This window comes from Equus quagga, chromosome 5 (assembly GCF_021613505.1).
Source record: "Equus quagga isolate Etosha38 chromosome 5, UCLA_HA_Equagga_1.0, whole genome shotgun sequence".
In the NCBI taxonomy this organism is placed as follows: Eukaryota; Metazoa; Chordata; class Mammalia; order Perissodactyla; family Equidae; genus Equus; species Equus quagga.
Window position 1 is genome coordinate 79654559 of NC_060271.1, and position 22363 is coordinate 79676921.

The window sequence follows — 22363 nt, forward strand, 5'->3', positions numbered from 1 at the left end:
TTAATTGTAGTCCTTCAAAAATCTTCTAAATATTTTACCACAATTTAAAAAAAGATTTTTTTAAATACTAAAGAAAGGTGGTAAGAAATGTGTTTTATATTTTACCACTCAAACTCATCAGTGGTCAGAGTTTACAGGTAACCAATCACAAATGCTCTTTTCTGTTTAGAAGTTTTTTGTAACAAATAAGACCTATGGAATGGTCCAAAACTATTAAAGAATATTTTTCTATATGAATTTGCATGGCCCAGCACTAGTGAAGCAGCAATTACAGCTTTGTTTACTCCTCATTCTTATAAGTGAAAATACCTAAATAGGTGTAATACCTTAAAAGATTCATATATAATATATACAATTTGAATACACTATAATACCAAATTTACCACCTATGTTAAAAATTTTAAAAAAAACTTTTGAAAAGTTCCACTGCCACCATCTAGAAGTCTTGAAACAAAATGAAAACAATGTTACAGACTAATTCAGCCTCTTCAAAATCTTCCCTGTACTCAACATTTCTTTCAAATGCTCTTGAAAATTCTGTAACTATAGGTTGATTATTTTAAGATTATCCTTCTAAATATAAGCTCTTTGGAGCAGGGTATTAGTTGTTGAAAGTATTTACACAATGTTAAAGACCAATGTGCACCTAAATACCTGAAGACTTGTTAATATACTACAGTTATATTAGTATATAATATATAGTATAGTATATATTATTACATTAGTTACATAGTATATTAGTAAATGTCAGTTAATACATTACACATTTAATAATCTGGACCTATTAGGAGTTACTCTGATATTCTCAGGATGCCTCATACATTATTTATTATAACAGTAGTTTAACAAATACAATAAAATAATAGCTTAGCACTGTAACTAAAAGGTTACAGTCAAAACACTGATAAATCAGTACCCAGAAAACAGACTGTTCTGCACTCAGCAACAGAGAATCTCACTTCTGAACTGTACTGCAAAAAGTATACAACAGATTAAAAATGATCAATTCTCAGTAGAGACTCACTACTTTTATAGCTTATTTAACAAAGATTATAAAAGCTCATTAATGCTGCTGGTGATTACATTCACTTCCCCAATCAGATAGCAAGACTAATCACAACAATCTGCTTGTGAGGCCAGACAAAAACAGCAAACCATCAAAATGTTCTCACTTTTGATACATCAAATACCAAACCTCTAGGATCTGTAAGCTACAAGATTTCGAATTATTAGACTTTTATTACATTCATAAGAAAAAACAATACAATATTCCATATATCAACATAATTTAACAAGTCACGATTTCAAACTTTTAGAAATATGAAAATAAAAAATTTAGACAACTTTGTTTTTTCTTTGTCATCACAACAAGTGGATGTACACATTTGCACTAACAAATTAAAGAACTACTGACCTTACGCTGGAGAGAAACAGCTTTATCAGACACTTGTTTACATTCTGGTAAGGTGTCATCTTCAGGATTCTTTGATTTGTAACGAGTAGAATGTCCTCCTAAGTTTGAATCACTCTTTGTAGAGCTTGTAGGTTTAACTGACGGCTTTGATCCACTGCCAGTTTTAAGCTTTTGTGCTGGTGAGTGTCCTTTATCAAGTGCTTCAAGATGTTTCTGCTTATTGAATTCTGATGCAAGGCCAGATCGCTGTACTACATCTTCTAATGCTTTTTTTCTATCTAGGAAAAAGGACATAAATACAACTTCAACTGAAAAGAACTTAAGGTAAGAATCATCTCATCACATTATATAAAAAAATCTCTTAACTGCCCAAATATTTATCACACAGAGCCACTGTTAGGCCAAATAGGGAGCAAATACAAACAAAAAAGTGCTTAGTCTTTAATTCTTCCCTCAAAAGGCTTCTAGATGAAGTTCCTTTATTTAGTGAGCTTCTATTATACCAGTGGTCCTCAAACTCTTGGTTCAGTATCTCTTTAGACTCTTAAAAATTAAGGACTCCAAAGAGCTTTTGTCAAATTTACCAATGTTTACTATACAAGAAATTAAAATAAAAATTTAAAAATATTTAATACATTTAAATAATATACTTTGTTAACATAAATAATGTATTATTTTCAAAACAAAAAGAATTAGTTAGATGAGTAGCACCATTATACATTTTCCCAAACACTTTAATGTTGGGCATAAAAGACACATGAATTCTCATATCTGCTTCTGCATCCAATCTGCTGGACACATTATTTTGGTTGAAATATATAAATAAAATTAGGCTTCACACAGACATGTAGCTGGAAAACAGAAGACCTTGCAGACCTCTGAAAAGATCTCAGACAAAATATATATATTATATATGCAAACTATTCTTGGGTCACTAAACCAATATTAAGACATAGGTTGAAAATATGAATAGTTTCCAAAAAGTTTTAAATTAACTCATGGAAGAAAAGTCTATAATCAATTATTAAGGCAAATTAAGATGTTTGTATATCCCTGGTTTTTAAATTTGGGGTGGACAGATCTATCCTCCCACATTTCTTCTGCTAGTTAATAAACGGAAGAAGAATAGACTAGGCTGAGATGTGGGTTAGATTTCATACAGCAACTCTAAAATTTAATAAAATATTTCATTTCTTAAGAACCTTAAAGGTTTAAAAAGAGCTGAGACAAATAGCTCAAAATGTCAACTTATGTTAAATCTTGACAGTAGTATATAAGTTAATTTACTAGAAATATTGAAATAAAAAAATTCAAACTAAAAAGCTTGGCCAAAATAAGTAGATTTTATTATCCACAACCATAAGTGTACCTGATGATCTCACTGATCTCCTTGATGTCCTCTCAGGGCTGACGGATCGATAGTACTTTGGACTACCTCTAAATGGATTTCTCACTCGATATGGTGAACGGGATCTGGATCTGTATCTAGACACGAAACGATGGCAAATTCTCGGGCTTCGACTTCTTGGTCTATACATGTAGCGAATTGGGCTTCGAGAGCGACGGAATCTGTGACTTGAGCTGGATCTCCTAGAGCGTCTAGGGCTGGGGGAATGAGAGCGTCTTCTTGGAGTTTCATTTTCTTTTCTATTGCCTTCATTTCTACAAATACGGAAAAAACCCCACAAGATTCGGCAATTTAATGTAAATTTACAGTATATTAAATGACAAAAGTACCTTCTTAAAAACAGGCTATTAACAATAACAAACTCTGACACCATATATTGATTTAAAACAAAAACCTGTTTGTTATAATGCAATTCAGTGGATAAATAAGAAACAAGTGGAACAGATGATCAGCCCTCTATGTGCTTTAATCCCTCTATTTTGCTAATTTATAGAAGAATGTCATCATCAATTTCTTGTGCTTTTCCTGTACCACTATTATATCCAATTAAGTTTTGAAAGTACTAAATTATAGAAAGAATTTAGGACATGATTTACATAAACATCTTTTTTCTGTTTTGGTGAGGAAGATTGGCCCTGAGCTAACATCTGTGCCCATCTTCCTCCACTTTGTACAGGGGACACTGGCACAGCGTGGCTTGATAAGCAGTATGTTAGGTCCGCACCCAGGATCCAAACCCATGAACTCCAGGCAGCTGAAGCAGAGCACATGACCTTAACCACTACACCACCAGGCCAGCCCCCATAAACAACTTTTTCAACAATTTTTTTCTAAAAGATGAGTGCTGTACTTGTGCATATACACATTGAACAGGGACTCCCTAAGGGTTACAAAGCTTAATGAAACCATTCCCAGCTTTCAAGGCATTTACAATTTAAGATCCCACAAACATAGAATAATGATAAAAGCATAAAGTATTTTTAGAAAAGACTAAAAAAAATCGAAGTTCACAGAGAGGAGCTATCACATTTAAAGCCAGGGTAATTAAAGAAAAGACTCAAAGAGACTGTTGGATTTGCCTGCTGTTTAAAGGTAAAAATGGTCAAAACAGGACTCAATTTAAAATAATACCTTCAAAAAAAGTAGTACTTGTTTACTTCTAAAAGAAAACCAAGTTCCAATAATATCACTGCTAAAAAGAATTACCTTCTTGATGGGAGGATCTCAGGATTCCAATCAGGATACCTATTTTGAGAATAAACAATATTAATGAACAGTTAAAATATGACTATAAGGTTCGATGAATCTTTCCCTATATCACGAGGACTGTTCAAAATCTAAGTTTCCATATTGATTTATTAGTACATTAAAATATGAAAATTTTATTGGAAGTAAAATATTTTGAGGGTCTAATTAATAAATAATCAAGCTATTATGCAAGTAAAGCAATTCAGGGAAAAAAACACATTCTCCATACCTTAAAGACTTCAAAATGTATTTAAATAAAACAGGTAGTACATGTAAAAGTGTTAAGAGGTACAGAGAGATACAAGACACAAGCTTAGGTAGGTATTAAAAGAGGGAAGAGAGTTCACCCACTTTGGAGAACTCCAGGGGAAACCATTCTACAGAATACTACATGAATGGTGCCCTTTACATTGTACAAAGAGGTCCTCAGAGAGACACATCTAGCTAGAGGAATCGGGAGAATTCACAGAACAGGTAGCTTTTCAAGTAGCCCTTAAAAAGGTCTATCAATAAGCATAGATCAGGTTAGGTTTCATGCAGTGGCAATACATAAAAGAAGGATCAGAGGAAAAACCTGTGTTCAATTTCAAGAACTGGTCTGCAGCATGCAAATAACGAAAAGGAATTATGAGGGGGAAAACCTTTAAGGGGAGCTCAGAGACAAATTACGAAGGTCCTTGAAATCAGGTAAGGAGGCTGCACATAAGTAAAAGGCAATGGGGAATCAATAAACATTTCTAAGTGGAGAGAACACAAGAATGTTTTCAAAACAATTGGAAATAAATATCTGGAATTAAAGAAAGATGAGAACTGAGATATTTAGAAATCAGGCAAGCAGAAGCCACAGCTATAGTAGTGAAAGTAAGACTTATGCAGAACAGAGTTTGTAGAAAAAAGAGGGCTGAGGGCAGAACCTTATGCACATCAACACTTAAGAGCAAAGCAGACAAAAACAAACCAACGAAACCAAGAAAAAGTAGGAGGAACAGTAACATCATAGAAGCCTAAGAAAAAGACATCTTCATCTTCAACTTTTCTAGAGAATCTGGGCTCTAAAGGTTAACTGGAAATGGTGATTAAATCAATAAATCACCAATACTCAAGAATACAATTTCAGTAACCAAGAGGAGAGCCAAGTAAGAAAATGGAAGCAGACTCTTTCAACAAGTCACCTGGCAGGCAAATAAAGTCAAGTTAAAACCTTTGCAAGTCATGCACTGCATTAACGATGTTCTAGTCAACAATGGACACCACATACAATGGTGGTCCCATAAGATTAGTATGATATAGCCTACGTGTATAGTAGGCTAAATCATCTAGGTTTGCGTAAGTACACTCAATGATGCACAATGACAAAATTTCCTAACAATGCTTTTCTCAGAACACATCCCCATCGTTAATCAACACATGACTGTAAAGGTAAAGTAGTTTTTATTTGTTGCTATATATCTCAGATATTGTTAGCAGGTTAACTCAACAGCAATTCTCAACCCCCTTTTCCCTTACCTGCCTCTACTACAAAGGCTAAAAAAACTAAATATTTCTTTCCCAGCCTCCTTAGAAGATAGCTAGGCTATGACAGGTTCTGACCAATGAGAAATAGGTGCAAAACCACTGTCAGATTTCTTCCTGCTTCTTGCCCCCTTCTTCTTGCTTTGAGAACAATCATGATGCCTGGAGCATCTTCTAACTATAAGGTGACAAACTACGAAGACAAAAGAAGTTAACTTAATCCAATGCATCCATCACCTAACATCAACAGTTGTCAAACATGAATAATTCTGTTTCATCTGCTCCTACATTTTTGTAAAACTTTCGTTACTCTGTACCATCTAAGAAGATAAATTTCTGGTCTTATAGTGTTTAAAAGCAAGACCTTTGGGATCAAAGCAAGATGGGTCAAAGTGTAGATGCTGCCACTTAAGGACCATGTATCTGAAAGATAGTTACTTGAGTAAGCCTTAGCTTTCTCATATGTACAATGCTGGAAATATAGCTAGTTGTCAACACATAGAAGTTCTTAAGTTTCCAGAGCTCTCCAGTCTATGGATTCATAAGCGCTTGTGAACTATTATTCAAGAGTTGGTAATAACGTTTTAGATCTTCACTACATTGACTGCTAGAAAACATGTTCTTGTCTCTGCTGCCCAGGGCAGATAAAGCATGTACACTATTCTGAAAGTAGAGTCTGGACTGCCAGTATATTGCCTAACTAGTTTAAAATGTGTTTCAGAAGCCTAATACCTCTTAGCCAGGCAATCTAACATAACGGCTAAGAACAAGAACCTAAGCAAGTCACATTATCTGTGTTTCAACGTGATACAATAAGTATACAATCATCTATAAAGATTCTGTCACAAAATGTTTGACCTGAATTTAATGAGGAAACAAGCAGAAAAGTACAGAATGTAGGACACTCTACAAGACAATCTTCCCGGATATTTCAAAAGAAGTCAGCATCATGAAAACATCCTCTTCAAAAAGAAAAGCACAAAGTGGGCTATTCTAGATTAAAAGAGCCTGCAATGCATGAATCTTGATTGAATCTTGGATTGGGGGTGTGGGTAGGGGGTAAGCAGGGATATTTATAAAAGGTATTTTGGAAACAAGTGAGAATATTTGGCCTATATATTAGAAGGCATTATGAAATTATTGTTAATCTTCTTAAATGTGTTATATTGCGGTTATTAACAGATAACCGAGGTAGAAAGATTTCCTTATTCTTAGGAGATAAATGTTGAATTGAGGAGTGAAGTGTCATAATGTCTGCAATTTATTTTCAAATAGTTCAAAAAATGTATATATAAAGATATAATAAAATATATGTGGCAAATGTTAGTAACTGGTGAATAAAGATGAAGAACATGTGAATGTTTACTGTTCTTTCAACTTTTTTGCACCTTAGAAATTTTTCAGAATAAAATGTTGAGGGGACAAAGGGGAAAAAGGAGCAAAGATCCATGAGCTAGACAGAGTAGTTGTGCCAATTGCCTGCTGTGTGGTAGTAGGGAAATTGCCTCTATGCCTGTTTCCTCACCGGTAAAGTCACGAATAATCATTATACGTATATCTCACAGTGTTGCTTTGAAGAGCAAAGAAATTATGTAAAGCACTTAGAATAATGCCCAGCACAAAATAACATATTGCTATTATTATTTTTAATACTAAAACTCTGATGCATTGTATCTTTTCTCAAATTAACCACCTATTATTGTGTCATAATCCAGAAAGATCCAACAAAGACAAAAAGAGGGAAGAGATAATAAGCTTTAAGAAAAGGAATAAGAACCAAAATATACATCAGTAGAGGAGGAATAAAATAGATTAAGGTATAGAAACACAATGCAGCTTAAAAAAACAAAGAATGTAGTAGGATATATAAGCCAGAGGAAAGCTTTAGACCTGAAGTTAAACAGAGGTGCTTGGTTTGGGTGGTTTTTAGTTATTTACCCTTTGAGAAAGGGGGGAGATAAGAGAAGGGAAGACTATCTGCTTTGAAATAGATAAACCATACCAAAGAAGGCAAGCCAGCAAGGAATGAACCAATGATATTAAAAGTTTACCCAGTGGGATTAAAATTACAAAGGAGTCAGAAGAAAGGATTCTATTTAATTCTCTGCTTTTGGAAAACGATTAAACACACTTCTATAAAATTAATATTTCAAATAGGCAATACCTTTCTAAAAACATTTTTCTCCAAAGTACCACACTAAAGGTATTAAACGGTCATACCTAAACATTAACTATTTTGTAAATCTGCTACCTATAAAAAGAAAAAATTATTCTTACTGTTGACGTAACTGTCGGCAGCTCTCAATATGAGTAGATGTATTTTGATGCTGAATCCAATCCTATTGTAAAAGGAAAAAAGTGCTGAAATTAGAATATTCCTCATGTTGACTAGTGAAATTAATTAGACTTTTTAAAGTGACACAGCATACACTGTTTTTTCAAAAAAATTAAACAAATCTAGTTATAAATAGCACTTGTCTGCTCAATAGAATTTTTACAAACCAAAATAAAAGGCCTCCAAAAAAGGCAATTAATACCATACCTCAGTGATGCCATTTTAAAACATTTCAGCATAGAAAACATTTTAAAAATCATACAGACGGATACTCATTTTGAAATCAAATATATATGTAAACTTGGAAGAAAATAAAAGCACAGATCAGAAAGAACTCATTTCAAATATAAAAACAACACTCTAGAGAACACCAAACTCTATAAATAAAATCATATCTGAAATGGAATCTTCCAAATATAGAGTCTGAATGACTTATACCTCTAAAATTCAAGCTAACAACATTAACAACAAAAAATCCTACCTCTTAGGCCAGTACCATTCCAAACAAGGTACTCACTATACTGGCAAAGGATAAAATTAGTAAAAATATGAAAAACTGTTGCTGATCAAATCTAATTTATTTTCAGGATTTAAGGGTAAGTAACACCATTTCAAAGACACAATATCCCTTACATATAGAGCTTTACAATGAACAAAATGCTTTCTTATACATTACTTCATTTACAAATCTGTCCTAAAATTACATTCTGTACTCATAAATGGCTCCTGGAAGATACATCTGATTTAAAAAACAAAACCCGCCAATACAGGTTTCAAAGATGCAGTCCCCCAAGTAAAATAATTAGTTAAAAGCAACACGTATATTACCCAATGTTTTATTGTTTCTCCAGCATTTGGATAGGCAGAAAACTTAATAAACAGTTCCATATTTTAAACCTTTCCTTGAGGAAAACATTATTCATTTCCATTTCAAAAACATTTTAGACTGCCATTGCTAAAGACGAATCAGAAATTTCCACAGTTAAAACCATAGTTGACACTAATTTTGGAATCTGCCTTGTCAAGAACTATCTGGAAATAAGTGCATACTACTTGCAATACTCAGCAACAAGTTATGACAAACCCTAACCTATTTCATTAAGCCATGGAACCGACCGTGGATTGCAAAAAAGAAATGTTTGCATATCCTGCTCAGTGAGAGAAATGGAAAGCTAGAAGAGACTGGCAGTTAAGAGTCTCTAGTACTAATAAACCCATGTCTTTGAGACTAACTGGACATTGTTCACATCAAAGAGACACATCGGCAGGTGGTGGGTTGGGTATGATTTATTTGGACTGTAAGGTATTTTATTTGAATAAGTTGCCAACATTTAAAAATCCAGAAATGTTACCCCAGATCCAGATTTCCAGCTTTTCTTCAAAAAATAAGAAGATATGGTAATACTGAATATGTATTCTATATAGCAACTATCAGGTAATGCTGACGCCTTCCCTACTTTAGGCATATTCTCTTCAGTTCTACAGACACACACACACACTCTCTCTCTCTCCTGTCTTTTAACAGGCCCACGTCACTCAGTGAGATTACTTGCTTTAAGCTCAGTAAATACATCTATGTCGATTTCTAGGCTCTCTAGTAGTGGTAGCCACATTAGATAAGGGTCCAAAAGCAGTACTATCTCTCCAAAGAAAAAGTGATAATTACTTACTAAGCAGAAGATGTTGCAAGGAGTGTGGATTTAAGTGGGCCCATGGTCAAACTGTGAAAATACCTACCCATATCAGAGCTCACTCTGTATCCTCCAACTACCTCAAAAATCTTTTACGTCAGTCAGTACTTTCTTGAACTGAATTATTTCAGTCAGAAAGACATAGCTTCCAAACCAAGGACAGCTCCCCTTCTAACTTTGAAGCCCAATTTAGAAAATAAATACATTTCACATTCTACTGTTGCCTTTCTTCAGGCTATAATTTTAAAGACTGGGAGGTGGGGAACACGCTGTCAGATGTTACTTAGCAAGAAAATGTTTGCAATTCGTAATTTACACGTGTTGGCTACATATTAAAAATGTCATATATATGCACACTTACAAGGCAGCAAGATAAATCACAGAAACAAGAGAGGTAGGTTGTACCATCTAAGTCCATGTTCATGAATCCCTATCATTTGGTCATCCAGTAGTGAAGAATTCATCAGTTAGGTCCATTGTGCTGTTTGTTAAAAGGTGTGTGTGTTTTAAATGGCAGTCAATCTCTGCGAAATCTAAAGATCACTAAATGACTTCTTTTCCTCATTCTTACTTTTATATTATATTAACTTTCACCATCTTACACCTGAATAAATAGGGAAGCCTCCCTCATATTAGGTCCCCTACCCTATCTCTTCTGATTCCTATTCACCCTGCACATGCCAGCCAGATGTATCTCCCTAAAATAGAGTTTCTTCATAAATACATGTCACTTCACATATCAAGAACCTGAATTAGGTTCCCAAGGCCTCTCGCCTCAAGTCTAAACTCCCCAGGCTAGATTTTCAAAGCCCTTCGTCCTTATTGTTGCTGTCCCCATCTGAAACGTCATCTCTCCTCCCCAGGAATATCTAAAGTCGACTCCTCATTCAAGACCCATCTTCAACCTACTCTACGAAGTCTTCCCTCCCAGATCATTCTAGTCCAGACAGACTTAGTGAAGTCAGTCACTGTCACTCAATTAGTCTTACCTAACTAGGCTACAGAAGTCTTTTCATGTCAGAAAGTACATTTATACTTCTTTTTAATTACATACTGCTACATACACAACAGGTGTTGGTAAATTGATAATGCTGGCCTAAACTGATATAAGCCTGAAATTAAGAAATATTAAATATTTCTCCCCCAGAGCAGACCCAAGCAAGTTAAATATAATCACCAAACCATCTGTTGCCCTCTAATTTTTTTTAATCCATTAGGTGTGTAATTTTTCTCCTCAGTGAGACTGTATAAACTTAAGAATAATGTTTACATTTTATATAGTTCTTCATTTCTGCCATAGCACCTATTACAGTCACGTACAAAACTGGTAATCAGTAAATACCTACTGAATAAATGTATACCTTTTCTATTCTACAGAATAAAAATTAAAACTTAAGTTCTTTATTTTAAGGTATTTTTCCTGGACTTATCATGACTAATTGAAAGTTCAAAATAAATGGAACACACAGAGCCTAACAATCAACTCAGTACCTAGGCCAGGGATACTTACAGATTAAGTGCTATAAATTCTGAGATTTTTCAAGACTTTCCTATCCCCTTTGATATGGTAAGGCAATTATTATTTTATTAGAACTTAGCAAGTCTGGCTAAAATGAGGTAGACTGCTGCTTTTCTTTGCTGGAGTTAACCTTAAGAAAAAGCATCAGGTCTAGGTATCAGACTCTTGTTGGCTGAAACCTGGTGAGTAGATAATAGAAAAACAATACAAGGGCAGCACTGGAAGGAGAAAAAACAAGAAAATTAACATCTATAGATTTTTAAGCCTATTCAAAGTATACAACCAATGCTAAGGCCTTGAATCAAAGTTTATTCCCATGGGAAGTCCATTCCTTCCTGACCATTTATAATATAAATCTACAAATCACAATAGGAAATAGAAGAAACAGTGGTTTACAAACATATAAGTAAATAAAACATACTCGGAAAGTCCTACTCAAATCCACCAATGATTACTATCAAACAGTATATTCTACATTACTCTCTGGCACCTCTGTAAAATATTTCCTTCTAACCATAATAACCGTGAAGGTACCCAGCACTTCTTTACTTTTAAGAGATTTCTTTCTCTAAATTTTTTATCATTTGACACTTCATTCTGAGCTCACGGCCGGTCCCAAAATAATTTTGCTATGGATTAAGTTATTTTAAGAAGCTCCTTCTAATGAAACACTAGAAATTCTAGTCCAGATAGAGTTAGAAAATATTTAAATTGACATTAACTGTCTTTTAGCCCAAGATAAGATGTTCAAGGCTACAATATACTGTCTCTTATTAAAAGTATGCAGTACAAACGTTTTATTCCAACTTTTTATATTTTCATACTAACAGATTCTCTTACTTAGTAAAGGTGACTCATGTGACACTTTTTATAAGTACATAGTTCATGTTATGTAAATTTTATGTTGCATAAATTTTCTGGCATAATAAATCAAAAGTTCAAACTAAATGGACAAACCATATGGTGTGCCTAGTTACAGGAATACAGAAAACCTAACACTCAATTCAGTACTTAGGTCAGGGCTGCTGAGATTACAACTAAGCATTGATGTTGCAATCGAAATTAATTTCTGCCATTTCCTGAATGCCTGGTTAACACCAGCATACATGTGAGAATTTAGAGGAAACTTGGGCGCTGAGTACCATTATACAGTGATCTTTAAAAACACTCACCTTCAAATGACTACATTCTACGTTACACAGAGAACACAAATGTGGAAATATTCTTGGAGATGCTGCATAATAATCATTCATCATAGAAGGAGTTGGAAGTCTCTTCATCTTCTGGGCATCAGCATGTGAGAACTTTGGTAGCCAAGATGCTTTCACAATCCCAAAAGGAGACTGAATAGGCATGTCAGCCTCTGACTGGTAATTCTTTTTATTTCCTCCTGATCTGTGTACATTAGATGAATTAATCACAGGCTCACGTGGGATCCGCTCTTGCTGGTTTACAGCTGAAATTAATTCTGATGAAAAAGGTTGCTGGTTCATAGAAGGAGGAATGAGAGACTGACTCATTGTCTGGTTAACTGTTTGGCTAATGGATTGGCTGGCAGATTTTACAGGTTCAAGGACAGACTGTCCTCCTGAAATGTGTAAGCCTGACATCTTGGTTCCACTCTCAACTGGGAAAAAGGACTGATTATTGGAGGACTCATTGGGGAAGTCCATCTGTCGAAACACATCTTCAATAGGAAACATAGAATTACATATCACATTTGGAGTGGGAACAGATGCAGAAATGTTCTGCTGTGACCGAAATTCATTCTTGACCTCATCAGTTGGAATTTCAGGATCATAAATACGTACTTCAAGGGGATCTTCTGTGTAGCCATATTTGCTTGCATGCCCATAATCAATCACATTACTCGAAACTGCCTCACTATCAAGCGTTTCTTTATTTCTGCTCTGAGAAGGTAAATTAGGTAATCGACGCCCCATTTTTCGCATTCTTATATCCCTCAAAATTAATGGCATATTTTCAGGAGTTAGCTGTTCATCAGGATAGCGACTGAGTTCTTCTAAGTCTTCATTAGATAATCCAAAACTTGCTAAGATACTTGAGGCACTCTCTTTTGTATAGCGGCTCTGCACTTTAGGACTCTGGTCTGTAACCTGTGTTACAGAACTCTGTTTCACTCCCACTGATGCAGATATATGAGGCTCATCATCCCACCGGCTACCATGAGGCTTCCCCTTCTTTTGTTGTGCTTCATGAAAATCCAGTTTTTCTTTGGTCAATCTTGGATCAGTTCGGTGTTGAGTTACCTGAACATTCATTCTCTGTGGTCCCATGTTCTGATAAGATTCATGGCCAGCAAATCTGTGTGGAATTCCACGGGCTCTCCCTGCTGGGTAAAATCTTGGAAGACCCATAGATCCAGGCCTCATAAATGGTCCTGGAGGCCTCATCCCAGAAGGGTTAGGTGCTCGTGGTCTCTGAAGTGGAAAGTTTCCTCGTGGATTAAACCTGGGTCTCGACATGGCTATTTTCAAGAAAGCCTGATTTAATAAAGTATAAGGTGTTGTTGAACTATGTGAGGCAACGGCATTCAGCTGCTGAAGCGCCAACTGAGTCTTAATCTGAGCAAAGTGCAAAGGAGATGGGCCCAACAGAAGTGGGTTTGCAATGCCCAGGTTCAAGGAATTCACAAGTGGTGCGAAATTTTCCAAGAATAACACAAAGCTGAAAGTTAAAACACAAATATTAGATCATTTTAACTCAAACTACTTCATGAAGTGGGTTCTACAGCCAGTGTAAAACATTTTGAAAAAAGCCATGAAACCATTCTGCATTTCATATACTTTTAGAGTAAATGTTTACGAGGATTTTAAACTTTCCCAAAAACTTTCTCTTCTTTCTCGAATCCAGAACACAAACCCCAAACCCAAGCCAGAGTTCAGGTATACTGTGTCGCACTGGGTGCTGTCCTAGGTGCTGAGCAGTAATTAAACTCCTTTTATATAATCTTGAAAAACAGTGGGGATTCATGTTTTAATACTGGAAAAAAGATAGAAGGCATCAAAATACTTAGAAATGTTATGTATGTTATCAGATGTACACAGAATGAAAACAAGAACTGTAAGACTAAAATTTTACAAGACATTTCTCCAAGACATTTTCCTTGGAATCACATCTAATAAATTCCATATGACAATCAGACTATGCTTAGGTTTCCGTTGTTACAAAGTTATTTAAGATGAAAATTTGTCACCAATAACTTGACTACAGAGCCTGACAAAAGAGTGTGCAGTAGCATGGAATTGACCATAACACACAATGTAATAATACATAACAAAATCAGTCACCTTTCTCCTGGATTCCCTCTACAGAGAGAGTACAGACAAACATACATGGATAATAACAATGATTAACTTTTATAGAGTACCGTCCATGTGCCAGTGACTATTCTAAGTGCTTTACATGGATTGATTCATTTAATTCTCACAACAATCCCCTGAGCTTTGTGCAGTTTTACAAAGGAGGAAACTAAGGCAAAGAGAAGTTAAATAACTTACACAGATAATAAGTGGCTGGGCCAAGGTTTGCACCTAAGGTAATTTGGCCCCACAATCCATGCTCTTAACCACTAATAGACGTGAGAAAGATTATCTTGCAGTTTTCAGGCATTGTATTAGTTAAAATTGGCTGCTGCCCAGCCCATCAGTGCAATATAACTCATTCCAAACCACTTCTCAGAGAAATATTACTTTAGTTGTCATTCAGGACCAAGGTCAGCAGCTGCAAAACTCATCTTCCTTCATCCAGTTTAAAAAAAAAGAAACAAAACACAGACTACCCCTATGCTTTCTATCAGGTCTCTACTTTTATACCTGATAGAAATGCAGGGTGGGAAACATGAGGCCCTGAGGCATCTATGCATACTATGAAAACCCACACTATGCATTCTATTGGATGATCATTACTTTCTTTCTGGTTCAAGCTACAATTTCACCCATAACTCTACTATATATTTTTTTCTTTATTTATACGTAATGTTAGTGAAATGCTAATTTGGCTGAGAAGTGGGCTTTATCTGCTTAACACTCTCCCTTCCAACTATCTTACATGCTGCCACCACATTTAATCTCTGCAAAGGACATTTTTACCACATCACTCCTCTGTTCAAAAATCCAAGAGTATCGCATTCCCTTTACTTCTTAGCTTTGTTTAAGATCCAACCATCTAGCTAATCTCTACCTTTCTAATTTAACCAAGCACTTATTCCAGCTAGGTTTTGCTCCTGTTCTTCTCTTCCCACCTCCCTTCATCTCTTCCAATCAAAACAAATAAATGAAACCACCTTGCCCTGGACCTGACTTATTTGATTTTACTCATCCTTCAAGGTCAGCCTCCATTAAGCCTTCTTGACTACCAAGGCCCAGAGTGAGTCTTCCAACAAACTTTCTTAATTATTGCTTGTACCATTCGGGGACTCATATCTTTCACTGTCATATTTTTGTATTCATGTGTGGTCTTTTTCAACAATCTAGCATCAATTAAATGCATGTGTTCACTGCTGTCTTATCCCAAGCATATAACTCTACTTCTACTCAAAATACCCTCAAATATTTGCTAAGCTATTTGAATGATCACATCCAAAGTCCTCATTATTAACATACACGGATTATTAATTTTCAAATTAGAATGAGACATAAAAATACAACAAAAATTACATAGGCTTCTGATTCACCAGATACAAGCAGCACACACAAGTTCACTGAACAATGATAATCAAATTCTCTGTAAATAACGCTCATTTATAACAAACTCTAGGTCTTTTTAAATGATCATAAGTCATATGAAACTGTGTCTACCTCTACAAAATAAAAATATTTCCAAGAACAATTCTGTCTTTACCCAGTCCTTAAAAATAACCATTGCTGATGTAAGCAGTCTGTCATCTAGTTACTCAAACTTTCTGCATCATTTTTCTTAATTGGTGCAGACTTCCACAACTTCAGGAACACAAACCCTTCCAAATATTCTTTCTCTCTCATAATAAAACCAAAAAAGAACAGATTTCAATCAGTCATCTAATTACCACATGGAATTGGGAACAATTGTCAATTGGAGGCATCTACATTTTAAGTTCTTTAAAGGCAAAAATCTATCAATGTATTTCCTTATGTGTCTGGAACTGCCTTATATGGATATAAGTATACGTTTAGAGAATGCAAGACAGCAGCCCTTCACAAACTGCATTCTGCAGAAACTAGTGTCCTGGAAGATTGTAGGTCTTCTACAAAACAGTTCCCTGGTCAAGAAAGCTTGAAATGGATGCACTTGTTACCCTTTTTAGAGGGGCACAATGCCTACTGCATAACAAAGGCTCTGAGATGTCCTACTGTTTATCGAAAAACTTTTTTTCATTTCGTACTTCACAAACTTGAGTTTTTCTTCATGCATATGAAGAAAACGGGGTGATATCTGAAATATTTAGTAATTGGTAAAGCACAAGCCATTAACAATTAGAACAGTACCATGTGCTTTATTGTGTGCAAGTAGGGTCCTGAGCCCCTCCTTCCTCCACCCCCTTACATTTTTAGCTGCTACAGCACAAGATGGTGGTGGGGCAGTGCTCAGGGAGGGACTAGAAGAATGGGGAAAGTGGAGGTGCACTCTTAGGGCAGCAGCTAATTACTAATCAAGGCAGAATTAGTTCCACATTTTAACAACTGGCAGATCTGTATCGGTGTGCAGTCACTGAATATCAGTCCTGAAAAGACACCAGTTTTTCAGAGAAAGTCTAAAATATACATGCAGACAAGAATGAAAAGGCCTTTTCTTAATGAAGGAATTTCAACTATCCATAAGCAGAGGCCTGTTTGCATTTTTTTTAGGAGCCTTAAAAAAAAATCAGGGGCCGGTCCCATAGCTGAGTGGTTGGGTTCACGCACTCTGCTTTGGCGGCCCAGCGTTTGGCTGGTTTGGATCCTGGGTGCAGACATGGCACTGCTCATCAAGCCATGCTGAGATGGCGTCCTACATAGCACAACCAGAAAGATCCACAAGAATATACAACTATGTACTGGGTGGCTTTCAGGAGAAGAAAAAAAAAGACTGGCAACAGATGTTAGCTCAGGTGCCAATCTTAAAAAAAGAAATCACCCTAGATCTCCTATATGGTTAGTCCCATTGTGAAATCTAATACAACGAGGACAGAGTAATAAGTTAAACAGTCCTGGCTCTCCCAAAGAGATCTCTCCCTTCTCTCTCAATAAGATAAGTCAGAGGCCTGTTCAGCCATGGTTATTTATTAAGTATTCTAATGCCAGGACCTGCTAGCTAGACGCAAGAAAGTTTCTCTCTTGGCACGCCTATCCTGGAAAATCCATCATTATAAGCAAATGTCACTCTTTCAATAGGTCTCTTTTACCAACCTCCTTTCTGAGAACAAGCGTCTTTAATCCTCCTGAACTTTAAGCCAACAATTTCTCCTAACTTTTATCCCAAGAGTCCTTCTGAATTTCAGACTTTAAAGTCCAGTATATTTTATTTCATTTAGTTTGTATTTAGTAATATTTTCAGACAGTAATCCACTAATACAAAATCCTCAAACACCTTCTTATGCTACCATGTCATTTCTAATCCTGGTAGAGAAGTTTCTGACAACGTAGTTCATCAAAGTATTATCATTAAAAGAATTATGATAAATAACTTTACTATATATGTGTTCAACTATCTCCAGTTCTATTCTCACTACAGTGATGTGAATTTTAAATCAGAAGCATGAAACACAATATTTGGCATTGGTAAGAACTGACAAATACACTTTTTAAAATAAAAAGTCTGCCTACAATACACATGCCAAATAATTATCTTCAGTGGTTAAAAAGTTTAAGTAATCCTATATTTTCTTTGTGAATGAAATTTAAGAAGTCTATTCATATTTTATTTGCACAATTTTCGTTTTTTATTTTATTTGCTTTTTTTTTTTTTTTTCTTAAAGATTTTATTTTTTCCTTTTTCTCCCCAAAGCCCCCCGGTACATAGTTGTATATTCTTCGATGTGGGTCCTTCTAGTTGTGGCATGTGGGACGCCGCCTCAGCGTGGTCTGATGAGCAGTGTCATGTCCGCGCCCAGGATTCGAACCAACGAAACACTGGGCAGCCTGCAGCGGAGCGCGCGAACCTAACCGCTCGGCCACGGGGCCAGCCCCTTATTTGCTTATTTTTTGAGGGAGATTACCCCTGAGCTAACAGCTCCACCAATCCTCCTCTTTTCTGATGAGGAAGACTGGCCCTGAGCTAACATCTGTGTCCATCTTCCTCTACTTTATATGTGGGACACCTGCCACAGCATGGCTTGATAAGCAGTGCATAGGTCCGAACCCGGGATCCGAACCCGTGAACCCTGGGCTGTCAAAGCAGAACATGCGAATGTTTTAACCACTGCGCCACCAGGCTGGCCCTCATTTTTTATTTTAAAAGTGTAAGCACATTTTTAATCATTTAGGAAAGTTACTATTTAATCCCCTCTCTTAGAACTGTCATTCACATTCAGTCCAAATAAAATGTTTTGACTAAAACGATGCTTGTATTTATACTTCAAGTTTTCTAACTTAAGGGCAGGCAAGCCCCACCATCAGCATCCTTTTCTCTCTTTGTCCCTTAACTTTTCTCCACTTTCTCTTGTTTAAACTTCAGCCCTACCCATTATGCCCCAGGGTAAAAACACTTAATGCAAATGCTAATACCTAATAGAAGCTAGGAATTTATAGCCTTCTCAACCAATTCATGGGAATAAAATTCCAAAATCAAATACTAGGTCATTCAGGGTATCCTAAAAAAATGCTAGGTACTCATAAAAAACTTAGAGAAACAGCCTTCTTAGCAATAAATACATCAGAGAGTAACTTCAAATCCAGATGTTATTCATCCATTTACAAATAACTGAATTGCTGCTCTAGGTGGGGAAGTAAGAAAGTTATTAAGCCAGAACAGATCCCTCCCTTCACAGAGGTAACATTCCAGTTTTTAAGATGGAGGTAGTATCGCATAAGAACTAGAGAAACCAAAATGATAAAATATAGTTGGAAATCTCTTGGAAGTTTCCCTTTTCAGGGCTCTGCAATTAAGAGGGTTTGCAGAGACAGGAAACTGGTTGAATAAGCTATGGTATATCCATATTTTGCAGCTGTAAAAAGGAATGATATTATACATCCCTTGTAGAATATACTGGAAGGATAAGAACTAGTGGATTAAAAAAACCTTTAAGTTACCTTCATTTTTTAAGTTAGCATATGGACAAAAAATAAAATGCTGATTAAAGATGAAATGCCCATACAATAGTATTACATATGTAAATATATAAACAGTATTACCATCACCTAAGTCTAAAGTCAAGCTGGTTTCAAACCCCAAAATAGGAAATGTAAGAGTCCCAATCTAACAGAGTCTTAGGTACTCCAAATCTGCTATTAGAAATAATGAAGCCCCAGGGGTTTCACCAACAATGGCATTCATTGGTTTGACAATAATTTTTAAATACTGTTAATACCACAGAATTTATACAATCAAGGTTAACAAATGATAACCAGATACAGGTTTCCACCGCTATCCAAAAGCTCACTTTACTTCTACAAAAGACCTTCATTAAAATTAGTACGTTTTCACCAACCAAAACAAATTCGAAGAGGATTTTTGCTTTTATGAAAAAATGCGAGAGAAAACAGCATTCAGCATTCGTTTTGCAGCAAGCCCTTCAGAGGCAGTGTGCACCCCAAGCAGCAGAAATGGCCTATACTCAGCATCTCAGCATCAAGGCGCCATAGCTTTGAACTGGGTCCGTGAGCATTTGGCTTTATCTCAACTTATGCCAGGAGGTTATTTTTGGGGTCTGGGAATGCTCAAAAACTTTTCCCATATAAATTGATGGTAACTGCTTCTTGGCTTTATGCCATTTCGGCTTACAAAATGTTTCATAGCAATGCTCTACTTTTGGACAGTGGGGGAAATTTATACTCAGAAAAAACGCCTGATACAGTAAATACAATCTTTATTATACACAAACATTAAAGAAAATGACATTTTCTGGACAACTGAGTTCCCTAATAGCTGAAAAGCTAATCCTTTACAATGCAACTAAATGTTTTTAAAACAAATACTCCCTATTATGTGACTCGGCAAAAAATTTTGAGTTTTTCATTTTTCTTATCCTCCCAGCCATGGAATATATGACATCCACAGCCTTAGGAAGAAAGCTTAAAAAAAAAAAAAAAGATCCTAAATGAATTTTTTTTCAGACAGAACATTACCGAAAGGTTTTTAGTGGCTAGGATTGGGAACTAAACAGAAAAGATAAGAAAGCTCTTTCTGGGTTGGAGAGGACCTACCGAATTTGGAGACAAAAAGTAAATTGTTAATGTTGAAACCAAGAGATGAAACAATACTCCAGACAAGCGTTGTTTTGTTTTGTTTGGGGGGCGGGGAGGCAGGGAATAGTAAATTCAAACTGAGAGAATCTATCATTCAATTTTTTTAAAAGGCCTATGACTCAAAAAGGTTAACAAACCCTATTTAGGGGTTTCAGAATCTAGGCCTCCAAGGCCTCAATTTAGGTGGCTGTGACCACTCCCTATGCACTTTTCGCCCCATCCAATTTTCAGCTACTAGCTCCCCTACACCGCCACATGCCTAACACTTTTTGCTGCTATCACCACTTCTGTACATCTCATCTTTTTTAGTTGTTTTGGTTTTATGGCAGAGAGGAGCACTTAAAAGGCAATGTCAGTAGGTTAGAAAACACTGGAAAACTTCTTAGAAAAGGGCGTCCAAATCCTGCATGACACTGGGAGACAGGGTGAGAAGGTATTCAGTTGCTGTGGTCAATAAATTCTGAGAGATTGTTTCTTTATCACCAGAGATCTCTTTTTTCCCCCTTCTTTTTGATTTTAGTGGAAAGGATTAAGTTCAAAATCATTCATTCATTAAACATTTTTTGAGATTCTAACATGACAATCACTATGCTAGTCCCTGGAGTTGTAAAGTCAAATAAAACATGATTCCTACAGCCAAGTGCAAACAATCCAGCATGAAAAAGCAAAGCAACTGCAGTACAGTTTGTCAGTATTATGACAATGCTAACATATCAGAAAAAGATTGATTTCTGGAAGAGGTAATGTCTGAGTTGAATTCTGTAGGATGAGTATCTTCTAGAGTTTTGAGGGAACTGGGAGAAGTGAGATTTCAGATAACAAGGCCTTACTGAACGTGTTTTTATCAAATTTTAGAGAATTTAGAATACCCTGGATTAAAGTTTCTGAATAAAATACTATAATAAGACAGCTGTGCTGGAATTAGTTTTTTTTGGTGAGGAAGACTGGCCCTGAGCTAACATCTGTGCCAATCTTCCTCTATTTTTTGTATGGGGGATGCTGCCTCAACATGGCTTGATGAGCAAAGTGCAGGTCTGAGCCTGGGATCTGGACCCACAAACCCTACACCACTGAAACAGAGCACATGAACTCAACCACTACACCACTGGCTGTCCTTTGTGCTGGAATGATTTTAAAAATCATAAATAAACAAACCTAGTGACTGCTTATTTCTGACAAAGTTATAAAATTCTGGATCAAGACAAAACATAGCTTCAGTTAAAACATTTGAATCTTTGGTAACCTCAGGACTATTTGATAAAATCACCTGTGAGGACAGAAAAAAATATTTGCTAGGAACCTTATGCCAACTATTAGCTACTGTTTTTACTGACTTTTGAACTTTTTCCAAAAATTACTCATTTTCAATCCTCTGCTCTCTACAGCAATTCCTTCAGTCAACAAGGTTCAAAAATATTTTATTCACCATTTCTAACTAATCATAAAAGTCTATACAGTCCTGTCAATATCTCTAATATGTACTTTTCTTTTTCTCTCACCACCATCACCACCCTATTACTAGGCCTCATCACTCCACACCATAGCTGGCCTCCATCCCAATTCACTCTACCACTAACTGATAAATATCCTTCAAACACTTTTTAGTATCACTCCTCTACATAAAAATCTTCACCACTTTACTGCTGCCTCTAACACACTGTCCAAATTCGTGAACCTAGCATTTAATATATAACCTGATCCTAATCTACCTTTCACATCTTACTAGCTAATAATACTTAACGAAAACCTTCCGTTACAGCAAAATTGGTCTATCTGCCATCTCCTTACCGCTTTCAATACATTCTTGCTTCCATACTTTCTTCTCATTCCACTACCTAAAATACTCCCCTCTC

The 22363-nt window shown here is 35.9% G+C and overlaps 1 protein-coding gene across 3 annotated transcripts in view; it reads right to left on the minus strand.

The window, feature by feature from the left end:
• The window catches only part of ZNF638 (zinc finger protein 638), a 137750-nt gene that overhangs the window by 45732 nt on the left and 69655 nt on the right, over positions 1-22363 (minus strand). For all 3 annotated transcript variants that reach the window (XM_046660563.1, XM_046660564.1, XM_046660566.1), the window contains exons 2-6: positions 12300-13815; positions 7860-7921; positions 4029-4067; positions 2784-3076; positions 1415-1692 (exon numbers count right to left, since the gene is read on the minus strand). In XM_046660563.1, the coding sequence (XP_046516519.1) occupies positions 1415-1692; positions 2784-3076; positions 4029-4067; positions 7860-7921; positions 12300-13815 (2188 nt within the window). The remainder of the gene's footprint in view (positions 1-1414; positions 1693-2783; positions 3077-4028; positions 4068-7859; positions 7922-12299; positions 13816-22363) is intronic.